The sequence below is a fragment of the Cetorhinus maximus genome, chromosome 1 (assembly GCF_964194155.1).
Source record: "Cetorhinus maximus chromosome 1, sCetMax3.hap1.1, whole genome shotgun sequence".
Classification (NCBI taxonomy): domain Eukaryota; kingdom Metazoa; phylum Chordata; class Chondrichthyes; order Lamniformes; family Cetorhinidae; genus Cetorhinus; species Cetorhinus maximus.
The window spans coordinates 170715101-170729546 of NC_135879.1; the positions used below are offsets into that span (position 1 = coordinate 170715101).

Below are 14446 nucleotides of genomic sequence, written 5' to 3' on the forward strand. Positions count from 1 at the left end.
CCAAAATTCCATGGATTCTGGAAAGGTTCCAGTGGATTGGAAAAATGCTGATAAAATGCCCTTATTCAAAAAGAGGGGGAGGCAGAATGTAAGAAACTATAGACCAGTTAGTTTAACGTCTGTTGTTGGGAAATTGTTGGAATCCATTATTAAGGAAGTAGTAATGGGGCATTTGGAAAGTCAAAATGCAATCCATCAGAGTCAGCATGGTTTTATGAAGAGTAAATCATATTTGACTAATTTGCTAGAGTTCTTTGAAGATGTGACAAGCAAAGTGGATAATGGGGATCCTGTAGATGTAGTATATCTGGACTTCCAGAAGGCCTTTCATAAGGTGCCGCACAAAAGATTAATACACAAGATAAGGTCACACGGAGTTAGGGGTAATATATTAGCTTGGATAGAGGATTGGCTAACCAACAGAAAGCATAGAGCCGGGATAAATGGGTCTTTTTCTGGATGGCAAGCTGTAACTAGTGGTGTGCCACAGGGTTCGGTCCTTGGACCCCAACTATTTATAATCTATATTAATGACTTGGATTCAGGGATAGAAGGTACTATAGCTAAATTTGCAGATGACACCAAAATAGGTGGGAAAGTAAGTTGCAATGAAGAAATAAGAAATTTACAAATGGATATGGGCAGGTTAGGTGAATGGGCCAAAATTTGGCAGATGGAGTTTAACATGGATAAGTGTGAGGTTATCCATTTTGGTTGGAAGAATAAAAAGATGACTTATTATTTAAATGGAGAGAAACTTCAGAATGCTTCGACGCAGAGGGATCTGGGTGTCCTCGTGCATGATTCGCTGAAAGTTAGTATGCAGGTACAGCAGGTAATAAGGAAGGCAAATGGAATTTTGGCATTTATTGCTAAAGGAATAGAGTATAAAAATAGGGATGTTTTTATGCAACTGTATAAGGCGTTGGGGAGACCACACCTGGAATACTGTTACAGTTTTGGTCCCCTTACTTGAGGAAGGATGTAGTTGCATTGGAGGTGGTTCAGAGGAGGTTCACTAGATTGAATGCAGAGATGAGGAGCTTGTCTTATGAGGCGAGATTGAGCAGTTTAGGCCTATACTCACTGGAGTTTAGAAGGATGAGAGGAGATCTAATCGAGGTATATAAGATGCTAAATGTGATAGACAAAGTAGACGTGGAGCGGATGTTTCCCCTTGTGGGGCATTCTAGAACAAGAGGCCACAGTTTTAGGCTAAGGGGTGGTAGATTTAAATCAGAGATGAGGAGGAATTATTTTTCTCAAAGGGTCATGTGAATCTGTGGAATTCACTACCTCAGAGTGCAGTGGATGCCAGGACAGTGAATAAATTTAAGGAGGAGATAGACAGATTTTTAATTAGTAACGGGTTGAAAGGTTATGGGGAGAGGGCGGAAAATTGGAGTTGAGACCGAAACGAGATCAGCCATGATCGTATTGAATGACGGGGCAGGCTCAAGGGGCTGAATTGCCTACTCCTGCTCCTAGTTCTTAGGTTCTTATGTTTTTAAGGCAGCACCAACACCTTCTCAGGGGCAATTAGGGATGGGCAATAAGTGCTGACCTAGCCAGTGATGCCCACATCCCATGAATGAATTTTTTAAAACCCACTTGAGAGCAGCCATTAAATATCTACATTCACTCCATCCACAACCGATGCACAGTGGCAGCAGTGTGCACAGGATGCACTACAGCAACTCACCAAGGCTCCTTTGACAGCACCTTCCAAACCTGCAACTTCTACCACCTAAAAGGGTGAGAGTAGCAGACATATGGGAACACCAACACCTGCAAATTCCACTTAAAACTGCACACCAACCTGACTTGAAACTATATCACCATTGATTCACTGTCACTGAGTCAAAATCCTGGATCTCCAACCCTAACAGCATTGTGAGTGTACTTACGCCACATAGACTGCAACAGTTCAAGAAGGCAGCTCACCACCACCTTCTCAGAAGCAATTAGGGATGGGCAATAAATGCCACCTTTGCCAACGATGCTCACATCCCCTGTACCAATTTTTTAAAAAGACAATCACTGGAAATAGTCAAGAGGAAAATTTGGGAGGGCCATCAACTAGAGCATGGTTTGCTTTGGGTAACGACTTGGTAGCTGTTGCTTTTGGGGCTGAATGTGTTATTCATCATTTCAAGGAAGGACCTGATTGTAACTCATACAAAACCTAACTACTTGCATAGAGTTAAAATTGGGCCCTCAAGAGTTCATATTTCAGCTCTACCTATCGTGTTAGATTCTGCATTTAGCACTCAATAGCTCTCCACATTTTTGTGCCAATTATAGAACAGCTGTAACATCACAGTTTGCTACTAAGGAAATTAAAAGCAACTGTGCATATTTCACTGTTACCAGGTGGTAAAAACTTTACTGAGCAATCAAGTCAAATCATATTTTTAAAGTTCAGAGCAAATATTCCACTCAAATGACTGCTTAAGTCTGTACAAAAAAAGTAGCCTTCCTACCACATAACAGCAAAGACAGATTTGTTCATATACCCTTCCCTGGAAAACTGCCCACAAAAAAATGCACAACCTTAACACCACAAACCGTGTTGTAAATTAAGTGTCTCATTTTTCAAAGTTTTAATTCCTGTGAAGCTATCTCCTGTAATTTACAATAGTCACACTTTTTGTCAATAACTATTAGATGTGCTATTATACTTACTAACTTTTATCATTTTTGTTAAACATGCAATTATTCAGAACAAGCTACTTCATACAATATTAATTCTTCAGCAAGTGCTGCAGCTATGTCTTTGTCTTCACCACCAAAATACCATCATGACACAACATAGCAGAAAGATCTTTTGACTGCACACCATCTGGAAGTTTATACTGTCTTGTAAAACTCCTCGAGACAAAACCATGTTCATCCATTCTTCGGCCATGCTGGGCCCTGATGAGAAGCCATCCTTCGAATACTTGAATAATTATATCTTCAGGGCGGAACTGTACTGCATCCAACATGATTTGAAACAACATTTCAGCTTCAGTGCCTCCCACTGATTTAGCTGATTCTTTGACTGAAAGTTTGTCCCCTGTCACAATTCTTTCTGTTGGACCTGGAAGGGCAAACATCAAATGATCCAGTTTGCATTCTGTGAGATTTCGTCCTGCAAGCTTGTGCTGGTAACGAGCAGGAGTGTCAGTCCAATGTCTGATAACTCCTTCCTCCATTAGCCCTTACTTTGAAACAGCTCTTTTAAAAAAATAGAGAAGGCTTCTGGGTCAGTCTCTATCGAGGATGCTGCTGCTTATTATATGCCTCAGCTTCTCATTTGCATTAGTCAATCTGTCTTTTATAGAAAGTCTATTCTGGGCACTATGTAGAGACAACATATTTCTATGCTTGAGACTCAGTTTCTTTTTAATACTTTGGAAAGAATGCAGGCAATTCCAAACATTTGGCTCCAACAGTCATTGGCTGAGTAACTGATCCACAAATAGGAATTGTCCTTCATTAGCAAATGAATAGCTCCTCCTGAGAACTGCTTACAGAGGAAACTGCTCAGGAGCTCTACTAATCGCCGCTACAGTATTTATCTATCAGTGGATGTCAAAGTCTTGTGTTTATGTGCTTCTGTCACACTTCCAAGTATCAAAACGTTTTTTTAAAGAAACAGTGAGTCGTTTCTCATTAGTTTCTTTTCTCTTCACAATTTGGCCTCTCCTCAAGAGTATTTACAAATAACAACCCATTTACAAAATCATCCCTTAGCAACTAGCTTCTTTTTGGAATCAGAATGTACCTATTCAGACCAATTCTAATGGACGTCATGAACAGTAATCTTAAAGCGAAAGTTAAACCCAACTCCATTGAAGCTTTATAACTTTGATCCTGACCTGTGACAATGGCCCTGATATTTACTAGGGTGGCATTTCCAAGTAGGGGACTGGGGAAGGGGAGGGTTGGGGTGGTGTTATTCTGGTTGTGCATTGCACATTTTTTAGTGAGACTCGTCTCAGAATTTAACTCAATTTTTTAAGTTCAGCCCTGGTTGGTCAGGTTTTCCTGTTTACTGTGGAGTTTTGACTTCACAGAATACATGCTTCCTTTTTAAACTGGATCCCGACCCAGAAGTCAAAAGCGGAAAGGCAGAGTATTATTTAAATGGTGATATATTGGGAAATGTGGATGTACAAAGGGATCTGGATGTCCTTGTATACCAGTCAATGAAAGTAGGCAGGTGCAGCAAGCAATTAGGAAGGCAAATGGTATGTTGACCTTCATTGCAAGAGGATTTGAGTTCAGAATTAGAGATGTCTTACTGCAGTTATACAGGGCTTTGGTGAGACCACACCTGGAGTACTGTGTGCAGTTTTGGTCCCCCTATCTAAGAAAGGATATACTTGCCGTAGAGGGAGTGCAGCGAAGGTTCACTCGATTGATACCGGGGATGGCAGGACTATCTTATGAGGAGAGATTGGTTCAACTGAGCCTGTATTCACTAGAGTTTAGAAGAATGAGGGGATCTGATTGAAATGTATAAAATTCTAACAGGGCTAGACAGACTGGATGCAGGGAGAATGTTTCCCCTGGTTGGGGAGTCTAGAACCAGGGGCCACCGTCTCAGGATACGGGGCAGGCCATTTAGGACTGAGATGAGGAAAACTTTCTTCACTCAGAGGGTGGTCAACCTGTGGCATTCTCTACCACAGAAGGCTGTGGAGACCAGGTCACTGAGTATATTCAAGAAAGAAATTGGTAATTTTTTAGATATTAGGGGCATCAAGGGGTATGGAGAGGAAGCAGGAATATGGCGTTGAGATAGAGGATCAGTCATGAACATATTGAATGGCGGAGCAGGTTTGAAGGGCCAAATGGCCTGCTCCTGCTCCTAGTTTCTATGTTTCTATGTTTCAACCTGATTGACAGGCTTAGCCCCCTATCAAGCAATGAATGCTGCGGGAGAGGCTGCAGCTGAGGAGCGTGTAAGTTTGTGCTGAGGTGGTCGTGAGGCGAGGGTCGGGATTTGAGGGGGGGGGTGGGGTGGTAATGCGTGAATTGATGAGTAGAGATTAGAGTGCAGGGTCAGGGTTGATCACAGGGGATTGTAGGTAGATCAAGAGCCAGGGATAGCATGGGTCTGGATGATTGTACGGGGGGGGGGGTTCTGATTGTGGAGTGGGTCAGTGATATTGAGAGCTGGGGTGGGGGGTGGGGAATAGCTTTGTGTCATGGAGGGGAGGGAAGTGGGCAAGCTTGGTTGGCTGGGGATAGCAATGCTGCTCCTCATTTCCCACAAGTTTCTGTCCTTGTCTGCTTTGACTGATGGGGTCCCTGCGGTCCTAGAACTCCAACCAGCTGGGATAGGACCCAAGGCTGGTAACTCGATTTGGGAAATTTCTGACTTGGGAAATTGCCCTGTTAGGCCCAATTTTTGCTCTGGGGCCGAGGATGTGGGATAGAGTTGGGCTTACCGCTCCCAGAAGCAGATTGGAGGCAGCAACTGGGGTGGTCATGTGCCGAGGCAGGCTGTTTAACAGGCCCACCTTGGTTCTCTGGGACTTCAGCCAAGATTTCCTGCTCCAGGCCTAATCCCATGATGGGGATGGGAAGCAGGAATATTTCCCTCCATGGAGCCCAGCAGGAAATCACACCGAATTGTGTGATGCTGAGCTCATTAATTATGCAACCGGGGGTTTCCCAACCTTGTTAGCGGTGGAGCAGGCAGGAAGTTGCACCCAATCTATTGGAGTTCTTTGAAGAAGTCACATGTGCTGTGGATAAACAGGAACCATTGGATGTACTGTACTAGCCCTAGCAAAACTGGAGTCATTGGGAATCAAGGGAAAAACTCTCCGCTGGTTGGAGTCATTCCTAGCACAAAGGGAGGTGGTTGTGGTTGTTGGAGATCAATCATCTCAGTTCCAGGACATAACTGCAGATGTTCCTCAGGGTAGAGTCCTAGGCCCAACCACCTTCATCTGTTTCATCAATGACCCTCCCCTCCATCATAAGGTCAGAAGTGGGGATATTTGCTGATTATTGCACAATGTTCAGCACCATTCACGACTCCTCAGATACTGAAGCAGTCCATGTCCAAATGCAGCAAAACCTGGACAATATTCAGGCTTGGGCTGATATGTGGCAAATAACATTTGTGTGTCAAAAGTGCCAGGCAATGACCATCTCTAACAAGAGAGAATCTAATCATCTCCCTTTGACATTCAATGGCATTACCATCACTGAATCCCCAATATCAACATCTGAGGAGCAACCATTGACCAGAAACTGAACTGGACTAGCCATATAAATACCGTGGCTACAGGAGAAGATCAGAGGCTGGGAATTCTGTAGAGAGTAACTCACCTCCTGATTCCCCAAAGCCTGTCCACCATCTTCATGGCACAAGTCAGGAGTGTGATGGAATATTCTCCACTTGCCTAGATGAGTGCAGCTCCCTCAACACTGAAGAAGCTGGACACTGTTCAGGACAAAGCAGTCTGCTTGATTGGCACAACATCCACAAACATTCACTCCCTCCACCACTGACGCACAGTAGCAGCAGTGTGCACCGTCTACAAGATGCACTGCAGGAATTCACCAAGGCTCCTTAGACAGCACCTTCCAAGCCCACGACCACTACCATCTAGAAGGACAAGGGCAGCAGATACATGGGAACACCAACACCCGGAGGTTCCCCTCCAAGTAATTCACCATCCTGACTTGTAAATATATCGCCATTCCTACGCTGTCGCTGGGTTAAGATCCTAGAACTCTCTTCCTAACAGCACTGTGGGTGTATCTACACCACATGGACTGCAGCAGTTCAAGAAGGCAGCTCACCACCACCTTCTCAAGGGCAATTAGGGATGAACAATAAATATTGACCTAGCCAGCGACGCCCGCATCCTAAGAAGGAATTTTTTTTTAAAAGCCTAGATTTCAGAAGGCATTTGATAAGGTGCCACATCCAAAGTTATTGCGGAAAATAAAAGCTCACGGTTTAGGCGGCAACATATTGGCATGGATAGAAGATTAGCTAGCTAACAGGAAACAGCGAGTTGGCATACAGCGAGTTTTTCTTGTTGGCAGACAGGATGTGACAAGTGGTTCTATGTTGGGGCCTGAACTTTTACAATTTATATGAATAACTTGGATGAAGGGACTGAAGGAATGGTTGCAAAATTTGCTGATGACACAAGGATTGGCAGGAAAGTAAATTGTGAAGAGGGCATAAGGAAGCTACAAAGTGACATAGATAGGTTTTGTGAGTGGGTCAAGATCTGGCAAATGGAATATAATGTGGGCAAATGTAAAATGGTCCATTTGGGCATGAAGAATATAAAATAACTCTCACTCTAAATGGTGAGAGATTGCAGAGCCCTGAGTTTCAGAGGGATCTGGGTGTCCTAGTGCATGAATCAGAAAAGGCTAGTATGCAGGTACAGCAAGTATTTAGGAAAGCTAATAGAATGTTACTATTTATTGCGAGGGCAATGGAATATTGAAGTAGGGAGATTATGCTTCAGTTGTTCAGGGCACTGGTGAGACCACATTTGGAGTACTGTGTACAGTATTGGTCTCCTTATTTAAGGGAAGATGTAAGTGCACTAGAAGCAGCTCAGAGAAGGTTTACTAGACTAATACCAGGAATGGATGAGTTGTCTAATGAGGAAAGGATGTATCCACTGGAATTTAGAAGAGTGAGAGGCGATTTAAGAATGTAAGAACATAAGAAATAGGAACAGTAGACCATTTGGCCCCTCGAGCCTGTTCCGCCATTCAATAAGATAATGGCTTATCTTCTTTGATTTCCACATTCCCATCTAACCCCAATAACCCTTGATTCCTTTACCTAACAAGAACCTATCTACCTCTGCCTTAAAAATATTCAATGACCCCGCCTCCACCACTTCTGAGGCAGAGAGTTCCAAAGTCACACAACCCTCTGAGAGAAAAAATTTCTCCTCATCTCTGCTCTAAAAGGGCAACCCCTAATTTCAGAACAGTGCCCCCGAGTTCTGGACTCACCCACAAGAGGAAACATCCTTTCCACGTTCACATTGTCAAGGCCGTTCAGAATCTTGTATACTTCAATCAAATCACCCCTCACTCTTCTAAACTCCGGTGGAAACAAGCCCAGTCTGTCTAACCTTTCTTCATAAGATAACCCATTCATTCCAGGTATCAATCTAGTAAACCTCCTTTGAACCGCCTCCAATGCATTTACCCTTCCTTAAATAAGGAGACCAAAACTGCACACAGTATTCGAGGTGCGACCTCACCATTGCCCTGACTTGATTATAAACCTTTACTAGCCTGAGGGGCCTTGACAGAGTGGATATGAAGAGGATGTTTCCTCTTGTGAGAGAATCTAGAACTAGGGGGTCACCCACTTAAGACAGAGATGAGGAGAATTGTTTTTTCCCAGAGGGTCGTGAGTCTTTGGAACTCTCTTCCTCAAAAGGTGGTGGAAGCAGAGTCTTTAAATATTTTTAAGGCAGAGTTATATAGATTCTTGATTAACAGGGGGGTGAAAGGTGATTGGGGGTAGGCAGGAATGTGGGTTCAGGTTACAATCAGATCAGCCATGATCTTATTGAATGGGGGAGCAGACTCGAGGGGCCGAATGGCCTACTCCTGCTCCTATTTCATATGTTTATATGTTTGCATGTTCCCCTTGTGCAGAACAAGTTGGCGCAAAACAAGTACGAGAGATAGAAGACAGGAAGGCTCATGCCATACAAATATAAGGCTGCTGAGCTGGCGGGGCAGGATCGGGACTGAGCATGTGGAGACAGCAAGTTAGGCACTCGGCCTCCATCCAGAAAGGAACAATGCTTAATGTCTCTACCTAGAAGCCTAAGGTGCCATGTTAGAGACAGCTCATGCAGTCACACTCTCTGCTTTCACAATTGCAGGTGCCAGCAGGGAGAGGGTAAGGCCAGACCCCGAACCTGACTCCACCACCAGCTCCAGCCCGCAGAGGAATGAAGATTCTGAGAGCAATGATGAGATTGCACCTGTAGAGATATCACAGCAGTCACCTGCACCTTCCACCGGCCCAGAGACTCACACCTTGGTGGGTGCAAGAAATAGTTCAGGCAGGATCTCACATTCTGGTGGTCACTGCACAGACACGTTTCCACAGCAGAAGGAGGCAGGGACAACCAAGTTCATCAGCACTCGGAGCACTGCTGAGGAAGAGGCCCTTGCAAAGTCCAGTCAGATGACAAGCCTCTGGGAGCGGCCTAGACAGGATGCTTGAGATGCAGCACGAGGCGGGGGAACATCAGGCAGAGGTGTTGGCAGCATTCGACACAGTGGTACGCAAGGTGGAGGAGTCCATCCGCCTGCCATTTGATGAAGTTGTACTGACGTGTGCGTGCATTGAGGACTCCTTAGGGAGAATGGCAGACACCCTTTAGACCCTTGTCCAGCAGAACACCCAGTTTCTGATGGACATGTGTGCAGACCTGCACTCTATTGCAGTTTCCATAGACAAGGTTTTGCAGTGTCTACGCAAGAGGAGGACAGGGCACCTTGACTACCATCCAGGTGGTTCTTGTTCTTAGGCACCCAAGGGGAAGGGGAGCAGCGGGCAGACACCCCTGGGACCTCCACTCAGGACTCTCGGAGGGTGTGCGGCCCTTCACAATCCCCATTGCCTGTGAGCCCATCAGCTTTGGCCTCTGTGGCCGCAGAGGGTGCAACTGCACCAGAGCAGGAGGCCTAATGTAAGCCAAGGCCCTCCAGCCTTGAGGACACAGAGGATGCCCGCCAAAGTCATCAAGGACAAGAGGATGTAGCAGTCAGCAGACTGCCTCCACCCCTGCTGCGGATGTTGGGGCAGCACATAGACGCAGTGGCAGGCAAAGAAAAATTTAGCAGCTCCGATGTCATATGTGGCTGCACAGGTTCACCATCATTGTTCAGTGTTGATAGTAAATATATGGTCACATGCACTGTTAGAAGGTCTGATGTGTTTTCATTGTGTTTCCTAGTTGTTAAGCCTGTGCGCACCCCCTATATTCAGGGGGGCAGCCCAGGCTGGGCCTGTGTCCCTGGAAGGATGCGTTTGCAGGGAGGCATCGATCTTTGCCAGGGCCCTTGCCAGCCACATGCGCGAGAAGCCTCCCACCCATGCTGCTCCTTTACTATTCACACTCTCCTCCATTCCCAAGCCTTTACTTCAGCAGAACTACGTGCTGGGGTTCCCCTTCAGTTGTCCAGTTGAGCTGACCTGCAGCTCCATCCACCCCATGACCCAAATCATATCCAGCATCTCGACATCTCCACCATGGTTGTGTGCGGCCATGGTTTGAGGCACAGTCCAACACCTATCATCTCCCCCCGTTAGCCTCCCCCCAAAAACAATTGACCCTTCTTGTGTTACCTTTGACCTCCCCACAGTCACCCGAGAACCCCATCCCACCACCCCACCACCCTTAAACCAGTGCAGGTTAATGTTGCCATCCCCTTCCTACCTGAGGAGCTCACCCCAGTAACTGTTGAGATGCCACCCAGCCCCCCACTTGTCCTGCTGACCCTCAGAATCCATGTTTATTTTCGTCTGCCTTGCAAAAATCCTCAGCGCCTTTTCACCCACCATCGCAGGACCCCCACCCTCCCACCCTACAGGATCCCACTGCCTCCTTGAACCTTCACCATCCCTTCATATCACCAATTCCCTCAGTTTGCACCCCAAGACTCAGCAGTAGACACCACAGGCCCTTTCCCCTGAACCCCTTCCCGCCTCCAATGCCCGTTCACACCTGCACACACTTCCCTCCCCCGCAATGCCCATACTCCACCATGGCCCTTTCCATACTCCCGCTCCATAAACCACCTCACCCCTCCCAGAACCCTGCTGCTTTTCTTTCTTTCCCCCACTTAAAACATTCAACATTTCCACCCCCCAGACCTCCACACCCATCCCACCTCTTCTTCCATCTCCTCCCCATCTTGCCCCCAAAACAGGAAGACCATCGTCTCACCACACAACCTCATGCTGCCACTCACCTGGAACAGAGTCCACTCTATCAATGCCACAGCCTCTAGTAGAGTCCACCCGATCGATGCCACAGCCTCTAGTGGACTCCACCTGATCGATGCCACAGCCCCTAGTGGACTCCACCCGATCGATGCCACAGCCCCTAGTGGACTCCACCTGATCGATGCCACAGCCTCTAGCAGAGTTCACTCGATCCATGCCACAGCCTCTAGTGGAGTCCATCCGGTCGATGGAACAGCCTCTAGCAGAGTCCATCCAATTGATGCAAATGCTCCAGGAGAGTCCACCAGAGTGATGGCCTACTGATTCAATGACCCACTTGGTGCTCAGGAAACCACTAGCTTCAGAGTCCTCCATCTTTTCCAGCATCCGAGAGCTTCCCAGCCCTCCACCCAGGTAAGTCCCAAGTGCACGCCACATTGGTCTGGACTGACGCGATTTTACACTGGCAGGATGGGATGACTGGATGGGAGGGGAAATTCCAGTCAGGGGTTAATTTGAATCCCATCAATGGATGCAAAAGGGCTTCCCAATGGCCTGTGGTGAGATTGGCAACAGGCCACTATCACAATACAACAGTTGGGGATGCAAGCTCCCGTTGTCAAATCCCTCTGTCAGGAAGCCGATTTTTATGTTCCCGTGGGATTGTCCCCTCCTGCCTTCCATGACACCTGCTGGTGGCAGCAGGGGTGGGGAGGGAAATGATTCTGCCCATTGTTCCAGTTGTTTGCATATATTTTAGGCCCTCTCGCCCTCAGCTCTCACACCTTTGTGCCCCCCCATGTACTCAAGTGTTTATAGCTTCTGATATTGATGCTTTAAAGGTCTTGTTGATTGCCACGTTTATAGGGTTGTAACAATAGCAGCTTTTAGAGAAAATTATAAATGGGGGTTTTTAAGCAGTTCCACACATGCCATTGTTACTATAGGGTTTGTTTCTTCTGTACAGATCTTATCCTGGATAAGTGGGTATGGAAGTACAATGAGTTGACATGGAGTGTGTGAGGGGCCATTGGAGGTGGGTAGCAGGCATGAGTTGGCATGGAGCAGGCATCGGGTCAGGGGTAAAATCTTTTGATGTTACCTTTAAAAGGTTTCCAAATCCAGACTATGGTTCGCAAATCCTCAAAGATCCATGAAGCACATGTCATGGTGAAGCTGGCCTAACTCCATGAAAATTGCGAGGGGCTAGGAGATGCCTACCCATGCAATGGAGTCAGCCAGGTCAGGAGGACAGGTATGGGTTTAGTACCTGCACCCTTATCCCGCTCTACTGAAAATTGGAGGCACAAGGAATAGGGGTGGGAATCCTGGAATCGTGTCTTGCCTGCCATTTTTAAATGGCTCTGGAATCCATCTGGATATGTGAGGCACGCAGCCTTATTAAGATATTTAAATAAACTCTAGGAGTAGATTAGCAGAGTAGGGGGAAGTGATGGTGTAGTGGTATTGTAGCTGGGCTAGTAATCCAGAGACCTAGGGTAATGCTCTGGGGTCCTGGGTTCAAGTCCCACCATGGCAGAAGGTGAAATTTGAATCCAATAAAAATCTGGAATTAAAGTCTGATAATGACCATGAAATCTGCTGTCCTTACCTGGTCTGGCCTACATATGGCTCCAGACCCATAGCAATGTGGTTGGCTCTTAAGTGTCCTCTGAAAAAGGGCAATTAGGGATGGGTAATAAATGCTGGCCAATAATTGTTGGCCTAGTCAGTGATCCCATGAATGAATAAAAAAACACTGCTGACCACCCCATCTGCCTCCATTAAAGCCAAATGTTGGCAGATTGGATTTGGGTTTGAGATTTTTTAAACTTTTACATCCTACCTGACCTAAATCCATCAGTTTTGGGAGGTTAAAGTTCCCCTGTATGATTCAACAATGTCAGATTATATATATATTATAGATCATTTACTATTTACAATGGCATTACTGTCACTGAATCCCCCACTATCAACATCCTGGAGGTTACCATTGGCCAGAAACTGAATTGGACTAGCCATATAAATACGGTGACTACAAGAGCAGGTCAGAGGCTAGGAATCCTGCAGCGAGTATCTCACCACCTGACTCTCCAAAGCCTGTCCACCATCTATAAGGCACAAGTCAGGAGTGTGAAGGAATGCTCCCCACTTGCCTGGATGAGTGCAGCTCCAACAACACTCAAGAAGCTTAACACCATCCAGGACAAAGCAGCCTGTTTGATTGGCACCCAGTCCATAAACATTCACTCCCTCCACCACCGACGCACAGTAGCACCAGTGTTAACCATCTACAAGATGCACTGCAGGAACTCACCAAGGCTCCTTAGACAACACCTTCCAAACCCATGACCACCACCACCTAGAAGTACAAGGGCAGCAGACACATGGGAACACCACTATCTGTAAGTTCCCCTCCAAGCCACTCACCATCCTGACTTGGAAATATATTGCCGTTCTTTCACTGTCACTGGTTCAAAATCCTGGAACTCCCTTCCTAACAGCACTGTGACTGTACCTACACCACGTCGACTACAGTTGTTCAAGAAGGCAGCTCACAACCACCTTGTCAAGGGCAACTAGGAATGGGCAATAAATGCTGGCCTGGCCAGCAAGGCCCCCATCTCGTAAATAAAGTTTGTAAAAAAATTATAGGAAAGTATCACTAAAAGCATTGAAAATATTATCTGAGATAAAGAGAGTTTGGCACAGGAAAGGAGGTTCCTTTCCAAGGAGGTACAAGAGCCATTCGATGATGTCATCATGCAACACAAAATAGTTGACACCCATTTTGAAAATTCGACCAAATTTTCCAAATCAACCTCAAAGCAAAGCAAGTTGTATATTGTTTTATCATAGGTGATTTCTGTAGCAAAGTATCATGTAATAACTGAAACATTTAGTTTGGATATGACTTCATGGCACAGGGCCATCTAGTTTACTAGCTGAGCAATGACCTGAACTTACTTGGTGGTGCAGAACTGGTTATATCTTCATCAGGATAGCTTGTGCTCGATGTTCTGTGCCTTCATACTATGTACTGCTCCATGTTATTCCCAGAATATTTTCATAGATTGGTTTGCCCCATGAAAAGCAGAAAATATTTAGTTTGCAACTATAAAATAGGTTAGTATTAGAATTTTAAAAAGTCAATGGTCAGTAACTTATGAGCTCTAGGGCATCGTAACTGGGGGATACCCCAAAGATGCGCTGGGGAGCCCCTCTGGAATTTGCAGGTAAGGATTGCCCAGCAATGTCCTGGGAAGTTCAAACTGCAATGGGAACCATTGAAAACTATGATATAAATTGCAAACTTCAGATGGTTCTGATTGTCTTACAGTAATGGTTACCTAGGAAAATTTAAAAGAAGTAAAACCACTTCTAAAACCACGCCTGGGTAACTATAGTATTGGCCCATCCCTGGCCCACAGGACCACCTTGATTACCTGAAGCCCCACTGACCACCCCCAACCTCCATCCTCC

The 14446-nt window shown here is 45.9% G+C and overlaps 1 protein-coding gene across 1 annotated transcript; it reads right to left on the reverse strand.

Annotated features, from left to right (window-relative positions):
* Positions 1-2601: 2601 nt before the first annotated feature.
* Positions 2602-3339, reverse strand: hspb3 (heat shock protein, alpha-crystallin-related, b3). Its single transcript, XM_078557666.1, has one exon. The coding sequence runs from the start codon at positions 3195-3197 to the stop codon at positions 2769-2771; it is 429 nt and encodes a 142-aa protein (XP_078413792.1). The 5' UTR covers positions 3198-3339; the 3' UTR covers positions 2602-2768.
* Between the last annotated feature and the right edge of the window lie 11107 nt (positions 3340-14446).